Source organism: Cryptomeria japonica, chromosome 3, assembly GCF_030272615.1.
Source record: "Cryptomeria japonica chromosome 3, Sugi_1.0, whole genome shotgun sequence".
NCBI classification, from domain to species: Eukaryota; Viridiplantae; Streptophyta; class Pinopsida; order Cupressales; family Cupressaceae; genus Cryptomeria; species Cryptomeria japonica.
The window spans coordinates 681,198,018-681,214,572 of record NC_081407.1 but is presented as its reverse complement, the minus strand read 5'-3'; the positions used below and the strand labels follow the sequence as shown (position 1 = coordinate 681,214,572).

Sequence of the window (16,555 nt, the reverse complement as noted above, 5' to 3'; positions counted from 1 at the left end):
CTATACTATTTTTAACTTGTCCAATGGCTCTGTCATTTGCACCTTACTAAAATATATCAATTAACTCTTCAAAAATATTTTGTGCTAATGATGTCCTCTCCTCTCATCCATAAATCATATCCACTGTGGATGGAGAAAAATATATTTGAAATCTTATGGGACAAGATCCATATTTATTTTAACATCTTCAATAGAGTACCTTCAAAACGCACACAATGCAAACCAAAATTTAGACCAGATACACACATGCATGCTCTAAAAACTACTCCATTACACTCCCATTCCTCAATATTTATGTTTTGTGACAATATTGCTCTTAGAAGCACACACAAAGGTTATGAGGAAATCAAGATTTGAAATATAATGGATGCAAGATAAGAATGCTAGAATGCAAAAAGTAAGCTCCAATACTAGATTGTCAGATTGCTAGATTGTTTATTATGATTGATAAAGATGAAAGAATCCTCTTATATAGAAGACCTTTTAGAAAATGGAGGGATAAGATTAAGAGGTGAAAAGATAAATGGTTGGCTAGGATTAGAGGGTAGGTAGGAAAAATAGTAAAATAATGAAAGGGGTAGGTAGAGGAAAATTAAGAGATAAATAACATGTGTCATAGAGTGAAAAAGGTAATGAATTACTTAAATAAAAAATATTTATTTAATTAATAGAGGAAGTGGGACCAATTAAATAAATAAAATATTTATTTAATTTAGGGAATGGATAATTTAAATAAATAAAAATATTTATTTAAATAGGGGAAGGCTTGAAAAAAGATAGGTGAATTAATTAAATAAATAAAATTTATTTAATTAATAGAAGACTTAGGATAAAATAATTAAATAAATAAAAATATTTATTTAATTAAGCAAGGACAATTTTAGGTGTCCACATCCAGTATTAATGAAAAAACCACCCCCTTTTAGATTTTGACACATCTACTCTGACAGAGAAGACTTGGCATCATTACTCTGATATTGGACATTAATTGCGTTTGGGTTAACCAAATTTGCCTCCTCTATCTCTAAATCTCCAAACTTCACTTTAATTCCTTTATATTTAATAATGCCCTCCGAAATTCCTATTTGACTATATTCTTGGCTAGCATGTTAGCCATGTCATTTCCTTCCTTGTAGATTGGCTAATTTTGAAATCCTCCAATTTTTTATTTTATTTCTTGGATTGGTTTAAGCCATCTAACCATCAATCAATTTGGTGAGATATTTTTTTGAATAGTGTTTATCACTACCATGAAGTCACCTTCAAGATGAATCTTTTTAGCTCCTATTCTTAAGCCTGTCTGTATACTAAGTAATGTTTCTTTGATTTTTGTAATGTTAGTAGTAGTTATTCCTAAAGCTATATATTCCTTTGCAATAATGTTTCCTTCTTCATCAATTTGACCAAAATTTCTTTTAAATTCTCCATCAAAATTCACTTTGATCCATTCTTTTGACGGGGGTGTCCATTTGACTTTATCTCTGGCATTCAATAAATGTTTATTCTTGATTTTTCCAAAATCCTAGGGATAATTAAGCTTTTGAATTTCCTAGCCATTTCATCATCCCATTGGCTAAATGAGTTGTCCTTTGTCACTTGGTATTTTGCTGCTACATTGACTAACTCCACAATTTCATCCTCTATTTTTTAAATCAAGGTTTTCTCAGACATCTCTTTGTCTTGAAAATTTTTGCAGCTTCTTTCCTTCCATAATTCCCACACAATTGTCGAAGGTATTAATTTCCACAGGCTTTCAAACATTCATTTCTTTCTCATGCCTTCCCAAATTTTTAACCATTCCAATAATTGTTGTGGTATAGAGCACTAAAAGTTCAACTTATTTAAATAATGCTCCCAACATATCTTAGCATAGGGGCATCCTAACAACATTTGGTTTGCTATTTCACTTTTCATTTTACATAATACACATCTACCAGCCCCTTGTATGCCCATCTTCTCTATTTGATCCCGTGTGAGTACTTTTCCTTGAATTAACTATAAGCAAAAAAACCCCTACCTTAGGAAAACAATGTTTATTCCATAATAATTTACACGACTAATCTTCTTTGGCTATAGCAGTTTCTTTGATTTTGTATCCTAATCTAACTTTATGGGATCCTGTCTTAGATCCACACCATCTAATTCTATCCATTTCATTGGATGACACCACACTTCTTTCTTTTAGGAGCTCTTTTAGGAAATATTTTTGATATCTTGGAGCCTCTATATCTTCTAGTGACCTCCATTTCCATTGACTTATGACAATTTGAAGAACTATAGAACCATATCTCTCACTTTAGTCCCCCAAGACCGAATAGTTTACCTTTTAATCTATATCCCTACATTCCAGTATATAGTTCCAAGCTGTCGATCCCCTTGGAAGATCCAAGGTAGTCAATATTCTAATGAGCTCATCACTATCTAAATATTTACTTCTTAACAATCTGACGATTTCCTTTACTATAAAATTGCCATACCAATTTTGCCCCCAATGGTAGATTCATCAATGCTAATTGTCTTTTTCCCGTTCCTCTTGCTTCCTTTAGAGTACATATTTTATCCCAAGCAACTAGCAAGGCTTTATTTTGGTCTTTTGTTCCATTCTAGATCAATATTCTTCTCATGATTTTGTTCAATTCTTCTATTGCCTTCGGGATTTTTAGACATGACATAGAATAGACAAGGGATTGCTTATAAGATTGATTTGATCATTAATAACTTCCTGGCTGATCCTTTCCATGATCCCATTTTGTCTGCATACCTATCTATTAAATTTTCCCAACAAGCTTTTTTATCAATTCCATTAAAAAAATAGAATCCCGAAAAACTTTCGATAAAAATCAGCCACTTTCAGATTTAGGATTCTGGCCAAAACCCTTTGAATATCATTGTTCTTATCAAATCTGCATCAATTGATAATGTTAACCCAACAATGTTAAATTCCTTTAATTCATTCACAAATATTGTTTAAACTATAAGGCCACTTCCTCAATAAGAAAACTATAGTGAAAGCCCTAAACTTCTCCAAAAGAATCTACTGATCTTTCCAATACCAAAATCAATAAACTTACTGTGCCCCTTTCTCACGCTCAGCAATTATTTTAGTCATCGCTCCAATTCGACAAAATTGTTGCTTCAATGTGCTTCAATGCTCTTAGTCTATGGATCATGCAAGTTTAGAAACTCCTTTTCAAACTGATTAGATCCTCTTTCACTCTTCAATGCTCTTAGTCTATGGATCATGCAAGTTTAGAAAACAGAGAACTCACAAAAACTATCAAGATGTATTTCCTTCATAATAATGTTATGAATTTAAAAATGATTAGATTTACAAATATTTTTTATATTACCTGTATACAAAATTATAAATATCTTAAAATATAAAAAGAAGTTTGTTTCATGGGAATTATACGCAGTTTTAGCAGTATAATCAAAGTTAATGGCATGTAGCTTTCAGTGCGAGGTTCACACTTTCCTACCAAGACCGACTTCAGCTGATCAAAGCCAGAATTCACGGACGGACCTCTTGCGTGGGACCTCCTATTACATTCTAACAAGGCATGTTTTATGTTGCCCACGTGATTAGATTCTCTATGTTCTACTACTAATGAGTTTTGCGACAAAAAGGTAGGCAACTTGAAACGTTCTTCTCTTAGATAATGACATCAGAAAGTAGTTAGTGACAAAACGCTTTTATTTACCTTTACGTGTAATCAATTCATGTGATAAAGATAGAGTCTTAGTTGGGCTTGAGTTACACATTGTTTTTTCCTTGCCGTGTTCAAAACTTTGTGGATTTTGCTCAGTTCCCCATCTAATGATTTTGACAGAGTTTAGGTACCTATGCTTTCTTTAGTAATGCAGTTTCATAAATCAAGATGCACATTAAAATTTGAAATATAACATGATTTTAAAATTAATTCATAGTACAGTCAAATGTGCATCCATAGACAGTTGCCTATTACGTGACGGCAGTGCACACACACCACTGAAAAAGTCTGGTCCAATTCTATAAATATAGCCTCTCCGGAGGATGGGTAGACAAGAGAAGAGAAGAGAAGAGAAGAGAAGAGAATGTATAGATGGAGAAGTTGTTGAAATGCGAATCTCAATTTGTTAATGGATGTAGCTGTGAAGATCTGAGGCTGGTCAGGCGCCTTGGCCATGGCAACATGAGCACGGTTTTCTTGGCTATCCATCGGGGAACCAACAAGGTTTTGGCGGTCAAAGTGATGAGTAAGGAGCTTCTTCAACAGAGAAATGCCCACAAAATAGCAGCTACGGAGAGGGAGATTCTGTCTTGTTTGGACCATCCTTTTCTGCCGTCTCTGCTTACTCACTTTGAGTCAGATACTCATACATTTCTGGCCATGGAGTATTGTTCTGGTGGAGATATTAACGTCTTGAGGCATAGACAACCCAGTAAAACCTTTTCAGAATCCACCATAAGGTGATTATTTATTTGTTCCCTGCATGTAGCGTGTCTTAGCCCTTCATATTCCTTTACTTAAATATTATCTTACCTCAATTTTTTTCATTTAATAAATACTTAAATCTAATAGACTTCTAAAGAATTAACTAAATGAAAATTTTGTAGCGTTGTCTTTGTTACCATATCATTCAGATTTTGATGGAAGCGAAATATTTTTTTCTCTGTATATATTTAGATTACTTGAGCTGAATGGATTATATACTATATTATCTTGCTTCTTGAAGTCAATTTTGGAGGTGACGTGTTAGCATGGATACGCAGGTTCTACGCGGCAGAGGTTGTTTTAGCGTTGGAGTATTTGCACGAGCAGGGAATATTATACAGAGATCTGAAGCCGGAGAACATCTTAGTGCAAGATAGTGGGCACATAATGCTCACTGATTTTGATTTGTCCCTGCGTCTCATACCCGATGATGGCGAAGATGGTGAAAGGCTGAGTCGTTCGTTTGTGGGTACAGAGGAGTACATCGCGCCGGAGGTCCTATGGGGCAAATTCCACTCATACGCCGTCGACTGGTGGTCCCTGGGCGTCTTTCTGTACGAAATGAGTCATGGACGGACGCCTTTTAGGGGGTCAAATAGAAAGGACACTTTTGTCAATATTATGAGCAAGGATCCCTTATTCTCGTCCTCATCTTCTCTGCACGATCTTATTCGGAAGCTCCTTGCGAAAGAGCCGACAGAGAGGCTAAACAGAAAGCAAGTGAAAAGCCACCCATTCTTCCGCGGCTTGAGATGGGATCAACTGCAGTTTGTTTCGAGGCCTCCTTTTGTGCCGCCGCTCTCTCCTGAAACTACGCCCAGTTTTCACGCAGAAGTAGTTGGAGGAGGAAGAGATATGAGCATTCAATCCGACAGCTACAGCTATGTAAAATGTGACTTGGAAGAAGACAATACAAGCAAATGTAAATTTCCGGAGTTTTAGAGGATATAGGGGAGAGATTCGTTGGGCATTTTAATTTCAAATTTTTTCAAAATTTTATGTGGAAATTTCAAATCATTTTTAATTTTTTTTGCAACAGTTTATTTGTCAAGTTTTCTTATAACTAAGATTTTAGGGTCATTATGTCACATTAGTATGCTTTTTATCAAGGTGTCTCATAAAAGACTCAAAAAAAGTGAGACTGATACTTGTGCACTAAGTCATGTTTCATTGATACGCTGATGTGGCATCACATGATTCGTTTCTTTTTAGATCTAATAAATACATTTCATTCAATTAGTGGTAGTCGTCATCAACACTAACAACTTTAAAGCCACAACAATTGATACAATGTTTTTAACAATATTGGACATTAAATCAAGAAGTGGTATAACAACTATTGGATCACACTCAACTTTCCTAGTTTGACCAATACTGTTCTAGTTGATGATGTCCAACTTCCATAAGCAAGACATTTGTGTATCCATCATTCTAAATGTATGTTTCATTGTATTTTTTTATTAATCAAATTTTTAATAACTTAACTAATGAATATGGTTTAGAATGTTGGATCTAGACAATATATTAAATTAAAATAAAAATTTGATGGGTGATTCTATTTGTAATTTTTTTTCTTGATAATTATCTATTTGAAGATGCTAAATATATATTTGATAAGTATATGCAATGAGTGCATAATGTAAATATATATGAATTTCGAAGCAAACACAAATTTTATTATAGAGATTGGGGACAAAGTCTAGTTAAGAAGGATTTGGACCACATTATCATTTGATCATATGCAAAGGTTTGTTATATTCAACAACATAGGGAAAAGCATCATATTTTCATAAGAATCATGATATTATTAAGGATAATTTTTTACCTTCACAAATAATATATGACTTTACAATTACATGATATTCAATAGGTTTGATTATTATTAGATGAGTCTTTATCAAATGTATAACTTCTCTAATCTCTAAATAGACCAAAATAAAAAAAATTCATGAAAATAATGAGGTTTTTTTCTTATTGGTATTGTGGGATGAGAGCCCACTCCCTTAAAAAATGACATATTAAACATAAAAGAAGGTTTTAGACCCATACACAGAGAGATAAATAAAGGCACTCAAACAAACTCCAAAGAGGCCATAAAAGATGAGACAACCACCCCCAAGCTTTACAATCAATTTAGAGGAACTTCATTGGAAAAAAAATCAGCAAGACTTCATTTTTTAAACTTTCATTTGCTCCTACTAAGGTAACATCCATATTCCATTGATAACCATCATTAATAGAATCCAAAGCTTCCATTCTTGGTTTAACAATGTTTGACTTCAAAACCTATCATGTAGTTTGATAAATTATACAAGTACAAGTGCATGCCAAGATGTGCACATGGTCCAATAAGTCATCATTATCCTCTAAAAAAATTGTAAAAGAACTTAACCATTTTAGGTATGGATATATTATGCTTTTGAATAGTGTTATTGGAGGCTTGCTTAATATCATGTGAACCCACCAAATGAGTCATAGCCACAACTTTTAGAAAGTTTGAATGCTAAGAGAATAACCTAGCAACTTCATCAATAAGGGAAGAAAGTGTATGGGTATTTATAGAAATCCCATGATTTTTCCAAACAAAGTTAGCATTAGGGATACTAGCTTTACAACCCCAATTTTAATGTTGAAAGCATGAAGACTAGAGAAATTTACCATGGTAGTCATTGTTTTTGTTCCCTATTTGATTGCATCTAAATTGATGTTGAAGAAGGCATTAATAATTGATAATTTGCATCCAAGAAACATAAGAGGAACTAATTTAGATCATATGTGTTAAAGGCTTTGAAATGTCAATCATATCTCAAAGCCTAGATATTCTTCTTGAAGTGTTACAAGAACCCTCATCAATTTCAAGATAAAATTCTAACTTGATTGATTAAGGATACAATGAGTTCATAAATACTCAAAATCAAAGAATGATTATGAAGATGCAACCAAATCAAGATGGAAGTGATTTGTACATTATCAGGTTCAAAGAAAAGAGACCAAGGAGTCATGAACAAATCAGATCTTCCAGAAAACAAGGTCCATTTTTTTTTAGCATACTTGCTATAGTGTCCTAAATTGTAACCCCTTTACAATTTCACACTCATTTTAGTCTCCCTTTGGTAGTTGTGCCTCATATCTCTAATTCATGCCCGATTGTGCTTAGTTCATGGTCATTTCTAGAATCCCAACACTACCCTTTGCTCGGTGACCTTTGTTTTAGGCCAAAATGACAAGACTATGGTGCCTAGCACCAAAGAACTTTTCGACTATGGTACCTAGTGCCCTTGTCTAACTATATTGGGCCTAAATTTTAAATTCAAACGATTGGATTTGCAAGTAGTAAGAAAGTGCCTCACTAATGTTGAAATTATTCAAAAATTAAACCCAAAAAGGTGTAAGTTGTGTATAAATGCAATCCCCTATCTCATTTTAGCACATCCTATTTACATGTCATTGATTCCAATTGGGAATTAAATCAAGTATATTAAAGATGATTGAGGAGAAGTCTACAAACAAGCATTTAAGCACTCAAGTTTATCAATCATGATCAATTTATGTGTTCCTCCATTATGAAGGCATTCTTTAACATCTATCAAGCAACATCAAACTTTATGTGTGGCATCAATGTAAGGATTTTTACATCAAGGGTATCATTTGTCTATTCAAGCATTTCCTTTAAGGTTTTCAACCTTTTCCTTACCAAGGGTAAAGTCTCTTTCATCCAAAATTTTTGTAGTGAAGGTAGAAACACCAACATAGGCTTTGACTTCAGAAAGAACCTATACAACACAACATTGTTCCTTCCTCTATGTGTGTAGGTTATATATTCGATAGTTGAAAGTTATGAAATTGCATAGAGTAGACTAAGACACATAGTTCCAAACTTTGAGTGGGAAAAAAACCTAGCTCTATGGTACTTGACTCAACAGTTTTAGGCTAAATTTAGGAAGGAAAGATCTAAAGAGAATCCCGATCCAGAATCTAAAGCCTTAAATAATGAAGACATTTCTAGCACCAAAGAACTTTTCGACTATGGTACCTAGTGCCCTTGTCTAACTATATTGGGCCTAAATTTTAAATTCAAACGATTGGATTTGCAAGTAGTAAGAAAGTGCCTCACTAATGTTGAAATTATTCAAAAATTAAACCCAAAAAGGTGTAAGTTGTGTATAAATGCAATCCCCTATCTCATTTTAGCACATCCTATTTACATGTCATTGATTCCAATTGGGAATTAAATCAAGTATATTAAAGATGATTGAGGAGAAGTCTACAAACAAGCATTTAAGCACTCAAGTTTATCAATCATGATCAATTTATGTGTTCCTCCATTATGAAGGCATTCTTTAACATCTATCAAGCAACATCAAACTTTATGTGTGGCATCAATGTAAGGATTTTTACATCAAGGGTATCATTTGTCTATTCAAGCATTTCCTTTAAGGTTTTCAACCTTTTCCTTACCAAGGGTAAAGTCTCTTTCATCCAAAATTTTTGTAGTGAAGGTAGAAACACCAACATAGGCTTTGACTTCAGAAAGAACCTATACAACACAACATTGTTCCTTCCTCTATGTGTGTAGGTTATATATTCGATAGTTGAAAGTTATGAAATTGCATAGAGTAGACTAAGACACATAGTTCCAAACTTTGAGTGGGAAAAAAACCTAGCTCTATGGTACTTGACTCAACAGTTTTAGGCTAAATTTAGGAAGGAAAGATCTAAAGAGAATCCCGATCCAGAATCTAAAGCCTTAAATAATAAAGACATTTCTAGGTTTAGAGCACCTATCTCACTAGATCAACATTTATAGCTCCATATTTTAGTTATGGGTTCTTCTCTGCATCTCATTTCTAGACCTATACTTTTGTGTATTATTTCCATTATGTATCTATCTATTTATGGCGAATCTTATCATTTTTGCACCATTTTACTTAGTTCTTACATTTTCATATCAAATTGTATCCAATCATATCAATTAACAACATGTCATAATTAACCATTGTGCTTACCTCTCCTTGACGACTAAAGTTGATCCTAAGTAATTGTTCCCCTAATGAAATGATCCATATATTAGAAATGGTGAATGAATAAGTTCATAGCTTGTATTTCTAGGTAAAGACCTAATTTCAAAACATTTCCTTTTGGTGAACTTAACATAGCATGCATCATTTCTAATTTGGATGTTCAAATATGAGTTTGACTTTATAAAAGGTTTACATTTAGAGGCATTAATTTCTGAAATTCATCTTTCATGCTCTTGCATTCATTAATAAATAACCTTTTTGTTATTTGACATTGCTTAATTAAGTGATTGATTGATCACATTATTGCAATATTACATAGTTTTATCATTGTTATCATTTTATATCATTGTTTAATTGATTTCCTTATCATTATTCACATTTTTGGTACATTTTTCCAATTAATTAAAGGAATTGCAAGCATAAAAAAATAACATATCCTTGCCTCCATGTTTCCCTCTTTGTTTCTTAGGAGCAAAAGTGTGTTGTTGGAGCTTCTATCTATTTAGAAGTTTCATAACTTGTTGTTTTGAATTTGATATTCCTAGGAGAATAAGTTATAGAATAATAGCTTCTTATTCTTTAAATGTTAATGGTGTTGATTTTGAGTTAAGTGTTAATGCATTCTCACCTAAGAACTTGGGAGAATCATCTTCTCTTAATCGAACACCTATCTTGCCTAACACTACTGAAAATCATTTTTCTCATGGTTCTTATGATGAGATTTCCCCTCAATACAAGTGACTAATAAACAATTGATGAGGATAGACAAGGAATTGGAAAGTTTTCAACTAATTGTGAGTCAAGAATGCTTGGATGGAGAGGAGAGCCCCTTGATTGAGAATCTAAGAAAGATGATACAAGGTAATGAATATGGTGTGATTGCTCTACATAATATAGCTCACAAAGTGGATGAAAGCACTAGGCAGATAGCTTGTTGCACAAAAAAGGGAATATTTCACTCCTAAAAGTCAAGTTGAGATACTAATTTTCCTACATATACATCTTCTACCATGACTACCACTACACAAAATGGTAATTCTACCCATGCTAGTAAATATGGTTAATCCTATCAGTCAATATTCTTATGTCCCATGTTCAATCAATCTTCCCTTTGTTTCTCAAAACACACAACAACTATCTCCTCCAACCACATACAATAATGTTACACCTACCTATAATAGTCATCCAAATCCTACGTCACAATCCAACTTTTCACAATCCAGTTCAACTATCGATGTTTCTATAAACCATTTGTTGCAAAATATTTCATCCTTGCAACAAAAATTAGCCAACATAAGCCAATCCTAATCTATTACCCCTTTATTTACCACAAGAAACCCACTTTCCATCTCCATCCTTCAATCACAAATCCCATAAAATGTTGAGATACCTCTATTTGAGAAATATAATGGACCAAATAAGAAAATCCATCCTCTTTAATATGGGTCATTCACAATCCTCAAAAAAATTGGTTAATTTTTTTATGAGCTCGATATGCTACTATCTCTAGGACTACATTCTATTTTCAATGCTAACTTATTATGTTCATATTTTCCACCATTTTTGGATGTACCTAAGAGGCTGCTAAGCACATCCACATAATAAAATTGAATAAAAAACTATTGTTCAATTAACAATTGATCAAATAATCGATGTTTAAGTCAAAATACTTAAGAAGCAATAGATCCCTCTTTATTACATGGCATAAGGTAGACAATTTCCTCACTAGGGTAAGTGGTTCACCAATGATGAACTTAAAAAATAATTTCCTCATTTGCTGTAGGCAGTAGAGAATAGAGGCAATGGGGTCCATTGCATCTCAAGGGGGAGAAAATGATTCCATATTAATCTAGGAGCACTTAGGTAGCATGCACATTGCTAAAGGTGGAAAATAGTAAAATAATATATATGTTTTTCTATTTTCTATGTTTTTTATAAAGTATCATTTTAGAGGCCTTTAAAATAGAACTGGCCTTGAGAACTATCATTGGCTGCTTAGGAAGGGTGTTGTAGGGTTCCTTCCAAGTAACTCAAACTAGTTCACTTGAAGATCTTTCCAATGATTCCAAGGAGCCCATTTTTGCCCAACTGATTAGGAGTTATGACCCCATGAAGTTGGGGTACCAAAACTAAATATCCTCTTTGTCATATTTTAATTTTTTATTTAATTTTGTTCCATTTGACTAGATTCATTTCAACTTCCAAGGATGGAATGGATGTGGTAATCATTTGAACAACTTCATGAAAATTTATGAATGACTAATTTCAAAGCTAATAAAGAAGTTTTTGGAGGGCATTAATCTCTTCTAGCGAGTTTGCCAATTTGCACTTGTTTTTGTATTGATTGTTGTGTGTTTCACAATACTTCCAATTCCTCACTAGGTTTTGTCTCTCAAATTCTAAGATAAATATGAATCACTTCTATATCACCAAAGTTTGGGATAAGTAACATTTTTTATAAATTTAATTTTCATGACATCTAATTTAACATTTATTTCATTTATCAATCTCAATTCATTATCTTAGAAAAAAATTGTTTATCATTGTGGTTTAACTAATTATCCTAGGATAACTTATATAAAAAGGTTGGATTTTACACCAATAAATAGCTCTATAGTTGGGTAGGAGGGAATCATACGGCAAAGGTGGGTGCATTGGAATGGGCGAGGAGATCATAAGTTCTAGTCCATGGGACTTTTTAACAATTTATTGCAAAGCTGGGGATGAGGAGGATTTATTGTTGTGCAAGCCCACCCACTTAGGTCACTTTCCATTGAGCTCTAGGGGATCCGCTTGACTCAAGACTAGTAGATCACAAACAATTTAGAGTCTTCCAACCCACCCCAATTACAGTCATCCAATTCAATCCTATAATAAATATCAGAGCCAATTTAATTTTATAAAATTATTGATCAATTGAAATAAAAAAAAATATATAGAATCAATGGCTGTAACTCTATTATTAAAATTAACTACTTACATACAATTTTTACTAATAAAGTACTACAAACTTTCAAAATAAAGTCAAAGTAAAAAGATATACAATTTTTACTAATAAAGTACTACAAACTCTCAAAATAAAATTGAAGTAAAAATATATTTATATGTACTCATAAAAAAATATGGTACATAATATCTTCACAAATTTTTATATAAAATACAATATACACAAAATAAAACACAACATCCACACAAATAAAATACAATACCAAAAAATGCATGAACACAAATATCTCAAAGAGATTAGGGGAAGAGCACCAATAGATAACATAGCTCCAATAATAACCGTCACCTTATTGTCAAGTTGACCCCCCAATAGCCGTCATAGTGAAAACACCATTAATAAATTTGTTTTGTACCAATAACCGATCATTTTTTGTAATTAATTGGAACATTTGTCCCATTTGTGCACCACTACTGAGACATTTGTCAACAAGTACTAGTGACTTTGAGTTGACAATTACTGGAATATCAGGCAACACTTTGAAATGTGTACTTTTTGACCTTTGTGTGCATAATTGATTCCACAACGTGCATCGTTACAACCCAGAAGCCAGATCAATAGCTATAAGCAGTTAAGTCGCATACAAATACAACTAAACAAAAAAAATCAAAATCCGATGTACCATTTAGGACCTGTGGGTGCACGAAATTAGCTATGACAGCTACTGGTACTTTTCCCCTAATAGACGTAGAATGGTGATGGAATAGAAGGAGCAGAAATAAGACAAAACAAAACAAACATAGTAATTTTTATCACTCAAAATAAAACAATACAACATTGTCTGAGTTTGAACTCTTTTTACCAGCACCATTACATTCAGATTCATACCTTTTCACAGCTCTGATACCACTGTTAGAAACAGGGGAGGGAAGAGGGCAGAAATATATAGAAGAAAGCCGTATTTTTCATTCATCATAGGTTGACTGCAAATGCCTCTTTTATGGAGGTCTTTAGATCTTTTTGGAAGCTGGAGGTAATTGGAAGAAACTTCCAGAAAAGGATTGATTAGTAAACTTACCCAGAAAACAAGTGAGATTACAGATGATACAGTTGACAGTGCGGAGAGGACATTGAAATCAATTTGAATCCTTTACAAGATTTGTCTTCAATCTTTATCATTAATGCTGCCTACATACGGAAGATATACGTAAGATATGAGTGGAGGTAGGTGAGATTATCTTCCAACAAATGGATGAGAAGATATTTGGAGTCTATGATGAATAAACTCTTCTAAAATGACAATTCAAAGAAAAAGAGCAGCCAACAAAATTGAATAATAGCCTTCTTACACTGCAACAGCTAAACATGTACAACTAACAAAATTTCATACGGCAATACCCAGGCATATTCCCTGAGAATAGTACGCACTCCCATCATGTAGCTTTCAGTGAGAGGTTCACAGCTTCCTACCAAGCCTGACTTTGCCTGGCTAAACGTCAGAATTCACTCTTCTCTATATACAAGGTATGCTCTATGTAGTGACATTTCATAAATGACGATGTAAAAGTTTTTCAAAATTTGTAAAGTTATATTTGATTTAGGAATTAAAAATATATGGTATAATCAATGATGTCATATAGTGTAAAACATTGATTTGATTTTTTTTTTAATTTTATTAAATTAGGAATGACAGCCTTAAAATTTATAAAAAATCAAATTGTCTTATAGAAGATCTTATTTGTAGGCTCCTAGCGAAAGAGCCAACACAGATGTTAAACAGAAAACAAGTGAAAAGCTAGCCCTTCTTTCGAGACTTGACATGGGGTTCTAGGCCTCTCTTTCGAGACTTGACATGGGGTTCTAGGTTATCTCAAAGATCATAATAATTGATATTGTTGAGCTTAAAGGATAATAGGATTTTTTCTATAATATCACTTGGCCCAAGGTTTTCCTCACCTTGTTTGTGAACCCCCATCTCTTTTTACAAAAACTTGTCTTCTTTCCCTAGTTTTGAGTTGTGGTTCTAGAGTTGAGGATTTAAATTCTCGACAACCAAAAAAAGTTCTCTTTAGTATATTTTATGTGTTTTCTATTTATGGCATTCATTTTTCTATTGATGGTTCTCTTATGGGTGTATTTTTATTGAGAATGTTGCCTAGTTCTCATATTGTGAATGTAGATTATTTAATGCACATATATATCTTTGTGTTTGTTTGATGTGATCTTGTGGTGGTGTGTTAGTGTTTTATAATATGGATTAGTATTTTGTTTGTTTGTGGTTTCATGTTTTATCATAGCATGATTAGACTAATCTCCATGTCTTATTTATCATCCTAGTTTTTATTTCAGCTACTTTGTTAGTTTGGTGGTTCTAGTTCAACTATTTAATAGTTTTATTTGGAAGGATTGTTGATACATTTTTTTGTGTGTGTTTAGATATTGATGCTAGGGGCTTGGTTTAGTTTCTATACTACATAATCTTAAGACTTTTTAGATATTTCTTCTCTTGCATTGATACCTAATTGGTTCCATGGTTTAAAGTTTAGTTATGGACTTGATCCCCTTTGACACCAACATTGAAAGGATAGTACAATTTTTCTTAATAATACTTAGATCCTAATAAAATTTATTTACAAAAAAAAGAGAAATAATTATCTTCTATAAAATCAAAATAATGTAAGAACTCACAATAAATCAAATCTCATTAACTGGACACTCTAAAAAATAAAATCAAGATGAGATAAATATTAATTATTTGAATACCAAAAATATCAATGCTAGTAAAAGTGTTTTCTTTTTTCTTATTTATCCTCCTAAAAAATAATGTATAATATAATGTAATATCTTTGTTGATATCAACAAATAAAATGTAATATCTTTGTTGATACAACTACAATCCCTAATTATTGTCCCATGGGTGTAAAAATAGTTTATATGATCTTAGGGTTAGATTTTTCTTTATTCTTTCTTTGTAGTTATTCTTTTTTGGAGCGAATCATAGCTATAGTGCCCCCCACCTCTTTAGAATAGCCCTATCTATAGTTGGGATAGGGCATCAATTATAGCATGTATGTATGGAGAGCCTTACTAGGGCACAATCTTATAGGCAATTCTGATTAGCCCCTCTCTTTGAACAAACATATAGATCTCTAATTGTGGAGGAGAGACAATCAATCAAAGAGACTCATCCATTATATATATGATACAATCTTGTCCTACATAAATAGCTTAAAAAAATGGATAAATAGAGATGACATGAGAATATATCAAAATTCTATAATTACTAAATTGTCATAAAATGATAATTGAAGTAAAAAAGATAATGAAAAAACGTGAGAAATATTAAACTTGCTTAATAGAATTTATACTCACTTCCCATTTAATCACATTCATAAGATCAAATAATTTAATAGATTGAGAACTATAATTTTAAAATATTTTCAATTCTTTCCTCCATTTTGTGTTATAAAGCTTGATCTGAAAGTTTTGCCAAATCATACTTTGTTTACATTCAAATTGTTTTGATACTGAAAAGGAATATCCTTGTAAGCTGTAATCAAAATTAATGACATGTATCTTTCCATGGAAGGCTCACAACTTTCTATCAAGACAAACTTCTCTTGACTCAGGCCAGATTCACGGATGAACCTGTTATGTGGGACCTGTTAAATAGTATTAGATTTTTAGACCTCCTTTGGATAAGATGAGCACATGAAGGGAGAAGGAGAAGGGCATTCCTCAGTGCTCTAAGACTTTGTTGCAGGCATTAATGAGTTTCGTGACAAAATGATGGGCATTTTGAAACACCGCTTACTCACCACAAACGTAGAAAGAGTAGTTTTGACTGGACAATGCTTTCCACAAACGTAAGAGGAGTATCAGTTGGGTTGAGTGCTAGGCTTCTTTTTATAGATAAATTTCTTTAAGTTCAATTCTGTGATGATGCTTGTGTTTATCATAACACATAGTAAGAATTGTAACATTGTATGGCAATAAGATATAATTTTTTGAATATTTAATCAAATTATAAAATTTATAATTTAATTAATATAGAATAATTAATTATTTTCTATACATTACGATATTGAAAGAACTTTGTATTTTATAAAGTTAGA

At 32.6% G+C, this 16,555-nt stretch overlaps 1 protein-coding gene across 1 annotated transcript; it reads left to right on the top strand.

Annotated features, from left to right (window-relative positions):
- The first annotated feature begins 4,038 nt into the window (after positions 1-4,038).
- Positions 4,039-5,513, top strand: LOC131038588 (serine/threonine-protein kinase KIPK2). The gene is made up of 2 exons (XM_057971077.2): positions 4,039-4,450; positions 4,754-5,513. The coding sequence occupies exons 1-2, from the start codon at positions 4,083-4,085 to the stop codon at positions 5,415-5,417; spliced, it is 1,032 nt and encodes a 343-aa protein (XP_057827060.1). The 5' UTR covers positions 4,039-4,082; the 3' UTR covers positions 5,418-5,513.
- Positions 5,514-16,555: the final 11,042 nt, after the last annotated feature.

What these genes read in the sequence shown, in the direction of transcription:
- LOC131038588 (XM_057971077.2), top strand. Translation starts at nt 4,083, where the DNA reads ATGGAGAAGTTGTTGAAATGCGAATCTCAATTTGTTAATGGATGTAGC. An exon ending in TTTTCAGAATCCACCATAAG is followed by an intron (nt 4,451 to 4,753) that starts GTGATTATTTAT and finishes ATGGATACGCAG; the next exon opens with GTTCTACGCGGCAGAGGTTG.